Below are 5,332 nucleotides of genomic sequence, written 5' to 3' on the forward strand. Positions count from 1 at the left end.
CTTTGGGGACATTTTTGACACCTGAAATCACTTCTTTTGAAAAAAATTATGAATTGAAGTATAGTTAATTTACAATATTATTTTAATTTATGCTGTACAGCAAAATGAGTCAGTTCTACACATATATACATTCTTTTTTCATAGTCTTTTCCATTATGGCTTATCAAAGAATATTGAATCTAATTCCCTGTGCTATACAGTAGGACCTTGTTGTTTATCAATTCTGTATATAATAGTTTGCATCTGCTAATCCCAAACTCCCAATCCATCCTTCTTCCACCGCCCCCGGCTTAGTAAAATCTCTTCTTTAAAGGGGTTCCAAGATGGGCACTAGAGATTTGACACCTGAAAATAAGTCTGTGCCATTTATTTTGGTAGATGGAACATTTACCAAAGCCAAAGAATCAGAAATGAATTCTTCCAATTAGTATTTCAGAGCAATTCTCCTAGTTATCTTTTGTCCAAACCATTGACGCCCAAATCCTACTGAAGTGTGTGTCAGATCATTTCCCAGTGACAAGGAATTTGAGACACCAAGTTCACATGGACCAGCCTCTTCAGCATCACCCGAAAGCTTGTCAGAAATGCAAAACTTCAGGCCCTGCCCCAAACTAAACCAGACTCTGCAGTTTAAGAGACCCCCAGGTGATTCATGTGCAATTGAAGTTGGAAAGTACTGGCCTAGAGCACCACTGATTAATGTAATAATTGTGCCTATCTGTTTTATTGCCCACGTGAAAGATTCTTAATTGACTCTGCCTTTTAACTAGCTTGAATTCCACTGATGGTTAGTGCTTTTAAGCCATTTGCTCAACTAAAAAGAGCCATTGGTAACCTGGATCCTCCGCAGTGAATGTGTGTGCTGATTTAACATATTTAGACAGGAGAGCACTTTACCTACGGAGTTGAGGTGGGATGGGGAATTATCTGTCACCATCCCAGTTCAGTGGTGATGCATCCTGAATGAAACAAAAAGTCTCTGCCTGTCCATTCAACTTGTCTGCCCCTGAGGACCAGAGAAGAATCCTCTTTCCTGGTGGATTTGATAATGGGACCGCCCCTAGTGGGCTGTTACACATTTTCTTGAAGAATGATACTTAGGGCGAGCTGCCCGTGACGTTGCCTGCGCTGTTTGAAACTGCAGAACCCGTTACCAGCTTGGGGCAACTACCGCTCCGGCTGGTTCCGGAGCCCGTGCGTGCCAGGAGGGCTAGTGGCGGGCGTGAGGTGGCTCTAGCCTTTCGCGTCTCTGCAGCCTGGAGACTAGAACCGGCACTTTCGTAGGACGCCACCTCCAATCGCAGCGCTGGCGCGGGCGGAGGCTAAAACACACGAGTCCTGAGACTGAGGAAAATGCGCCAAGTTCCCGTCGGCGGCGTCGTGGGGAAGACCCCAGCGGTTCGGGCGCCGGGCGAGCGGAGCCGCTTCTGGCGCTCCTTGCCGTCCTGGGGCGGGGACGGGGACGGGGGCGGGGACGGGGGCGGGGACGGGGGCGGGCGCCGCTTCGGGGATGTAGTCGGTGCCGGCGCCCAGGCAGGACCGAGCCGCAGCCCGGGTTCCCGCTCTTGAGAGCGAATGGGCACTCCCCTGCGGGGAGGGCGATCCGGCCAGCTTTTCCGTGGGTCGCGGGCCCCCGCAGGCTCGGGGCAGGGGCTCACCTGTCGCCCCCGCCCTCAGCCCGGTTAGACTTGTCGGCGTCACCGCCGCGGACCTCGCTCTGGGCCATGACCATAGTTACGGGAGAAACATTGGTGATGTCACAACCCCCAGTGATAAGGACAGCCAGGAGCAAGAAATGGTATAGCAGAAGAGACGGCCCCTGGGCAAATGTTATATTCTACATATGCTTGGTGATTACAGGGTCCCTGTATAAATGAATTCTCCTCAACTCCTTGGGATTTGAAGAGAAAATGCCCCGTGTCATACCTCGTGAAAGTAATAGGCTTTCAAGAGGTAGTCCCTCAAAAAAAACCAGACGTCCCTTGAAGTTTTTTCAGAAAAAGGAAACCAAGAGAGCCTTGGATTTCACAGATTCTCAAGGAAATGAAGAAAAAAACTTCTGAATACAGAGGATCTGAAATTGATCAAGTTATTCCTGCAGCACAGTCCTCACGTGTCAACCGTGAGAAGAGAAAAAACTTGTTACCGTTTGTGGGACTGAATAATCTCGGCAATACTTGTTATCTTAATAGTATACTTCAGGTATTATATTTTTGTCCTGGTTTTAAATCTGGAGTGAAGCACTTATTTAATAGTATTTCAAGGAAGAAAGAAGCCCTAAAAGATGAAGCCAGTCAAAAAGCTAAGGGAAACTGCAAAGGAGATTCTTCAGTAAGTTTTGAACTAATATGCAGCTTACATTCCTTGATCCTTTCAGTCGAACAGCTTCAGGCTAGTTTTCTCTTACATCCAGAGAAATATACTCGTAAACTTGCTACTCAGCCAAGGCGACTACTTAACACACTCAGGAAACTCAACCCTATGTATGGAGGATATCTACAGCATGATGCACAGGAAGTATTACAGTGTATTTTGGGACACATTCAAGAAACATGCCAACTCCTAAAAAAAGGAGTAAAAAATGTGGCAGAGTTATCTACTAAGGTAGAAGAAAAACATCCGAAAGAGGAAATGAGTGGTCATAACAGCATGGAGATGGACAGTATGAGGCATTCTGAAGACTATAAAGAAAAACTGCCAAAAGTACATGGGAAAAGAAAGAGTGACACTGAACTTGGTAACATGAAGAAAAACGTTAAAGTCTCTAAGGACCACCAGTCTTTGAAAGCAAACCAGAGACAAACCAGATCAAAAAGAAAAGCTACAGTTGATTCATCAGATATTCCTGCTAAAATCATCCCCAAGTACATTTCTGAAAATGAGAGTGCAAGACCCTCACAAAAGAAATCAAGAGTTAAGAGAAACTGGTTCAAGTCTACAGCTAAGCAACCCAGCATTATTTCTAAATCCCTTAGTCTGGGTAAAATAACAACAAACCAAGAATCCAAAGGACAACCTAAAGAAAATGAATGTGGTCTTGAAGAGGACATGGGGAAGTATGAGAATGATAATACAGCTGATGGTTGTGGACTTGAATCTCCAGGGAAGAATGTTATGCCTGTTAAGGAAGTTAAGCCCATCAACAAAGGTGCAGAGCCAATTGGTTTTGAGCTGGTGGAGAAACTATTTCAAGGTCAGCTGGTAATAAGGACTCGTTGCTTAGAATGTGAAAGTTTAACAGAAAGAAGAGAAGAGTTTCAAGACGTCATCGTACCAGTGCAAGAAGATGAGCTTTCCAAAGCAGAGGAGAGTCCTGAAAGTTCTTCAGAGCCAAAACCAGACATGAAGACCCTGAGATGGGCAATTTCCCAGTTTGCTTCAGTGGAGAGGATTGTAGGAGAAAATAAATATTTCTGTGAAAATTGCCATCATTATACGGAAGCTGAACGAAGTCTTTTGTTTGACGCAATGCCTGAAGTTCTAACTATTCATTTGAAGTGCTTTGCTGCTAGTGGCTTCGAGTTTGATTGTTATGGTGGTGGACTTTCCAAGATCAACACTCCTTTACTGATACCTCTTAAACTGTCACTAGAAGAATGGAGCACAAAGCCAACCAATGACAGCTATGGATTATTTGCAGTTGTGATGCATAGTGGCATTACAATTAGTAGCGGGCATTATACTGCTTCTGTGAAAGTCACTGACCTTAACAGTTTAGAACTAGATGAGGAAAATTTTGTGATCGACCAAATGTGTGAAGTAGGTAAGCCAGAACCACTGAATGAGGAGGAAGCAAGGGGTGTGGTCAAAAACTATGACGATGAAGAAGTGTCGATTAGAGTCAGTGGAAATACCCAGCCAAGTAAAGTTTTGAACAAAAAAAATGTAGACACTCTTGGACTTCTCAGAGGACAAAAGACTCAAGCAGGTTATGAGTTATACAACAAAGCATCTCATCCTGATAAAGTTGCCAGTACAGCGTTTGCTGAAAATAGAAATTCTGAGACTAACAATACTAATGGGACCCATGAATCTGATAGAAACAAGGAATCCAATGGCCAAACAGGCATTAGCATGAGTGATTTTGAAAACAAAATTTCATATGCAGTGCAAAGCTTAAAGGAGTATGAGGGGAAGTGGTTGCTTTTTAATGATTCTCAAGTGAAAGTTACTGAAGAGAAGGACTTTTTGAATTCTCTTTCCCCTTCTACATCTCCTACATCTACTCCTTACTTGCTATTTTATAAGAAATTATAGAGTGAGTGTATTTTCCTTGTGTGTATATTAAACATTGGTAAATTGATTACATCAAAAAGTCTTTAGCTTATCTTTTGAAGCTATTGGATATTATGGGTCTCTCTAGGTTTCTATATAAATAGTGAAATCTGAGTTATTGAAAACCATGTTAATTTTTAGAATTCCTTTATCCTTAGTGGAGACTAGGGATTGATGCATTAGCTTCTGGGAACAAACTTGTATAGGTTCTTAACTGAATTATTCAAAATGGAAGCATTTAAACACTTTGAATTTACACCTATCTTTTGTGTTTGCTTTTTCAAATAAAGTGCTTGTATTTTTATCTCCATATTTTGGAGTAATTATCTACATGATGTTTATAGGTTCTGTGGTTTTTCAGCTAAGAAGCAGAATCTCATTTCAGTACATTCACTTGTGTAAGTCATGAAGCCAGATCTTTGATGGGCTGTATTAGAGGCACGTGTATGAACAGCTGTACCAGCGGTTTGCTGCAGCTGTTAAATGAAGTAATGCATGGAAAATGCTTAGTATAGTTTCTGGCATTCAGTAGCCCTCAGAAAATATTGGCTAAAATATTACTAAGGAGAGTTCTATAACCTGGATAGCCAAGAGTCACCATGAGCTTGACTCAAGGGAAGTAAGAAAGACAGATCATTGGCTGGGGTGTTGAACCGCATGGAAGAAGACAAACGCTTTACCATAGAACTTGACGCCAAGCTATAATAACGTAGCAAAATAGGCCTGGGGAAAGAATCTGAAAGTGCACAAAACAGAGGATCACAGTGTCATTTGAAGCATGACTAGGAAAAGTGCCACTGGCTGTAGTTGACAGACCAGCAGACCCCTGCACCCACTCTGCGGGTCTCTGCTCTGCATTTGGCACCAGCCAAGTAGCCTCCTCTCTAAAGGGTCAGTTTTGCAAGTGCCCACCCGACTCCCATGGCCTCGCCCTGTGCTCAGAGAAGGCCATAAACTATGTTGGCCAATTCACCTTGTCATTTCAGGATAGAATGCATTAGGTTCTCCCCCAAACTCAATGGCTGGAAGAATCATAAAACAGGAATTCAGGGGTCCC

General features: G+C 43.2%; 1 protein-coding gene across 1 annotated transcript; it reads left to right on the forward strand.

The window, feature by feature from the left end:
• The first annotated feature begins 1,913 nt into the window (after positions 1 to 1,913).
• Positions 1,914 to 4,707, forward strand: LOC309803664 (ubiquitin carboxyl-terminal hydrolase 1-like). The gene has a single exon (XM_082620229.1). The coding sequence runs from the start codon at positions 2,044 to 2,046 to the stop codon at positions 4,255 to 4,257; it is 2,214 nt and encodes a 737-aa protein (XP_082476355.1). The 5' UTR covers positions 1,914 to 2,043; the 3' UTR covers positions 4,258 to 4,707.
• Positions 4,708 to 5,332: the final 625 nt, after the last annotated feature.

The sequence above is a fragment of the Mesoplodon mirus genome (assembly GCF_964341445.2).
Source record: "Mesoplodon mirus genome assembly, chromosome: 5".
NCBI lineage: Eukaryota > Metazoa > Chordata > Mammalia > Artiodactyla > Ziphiidae > Mesoplodon > Mesoplodon mirus.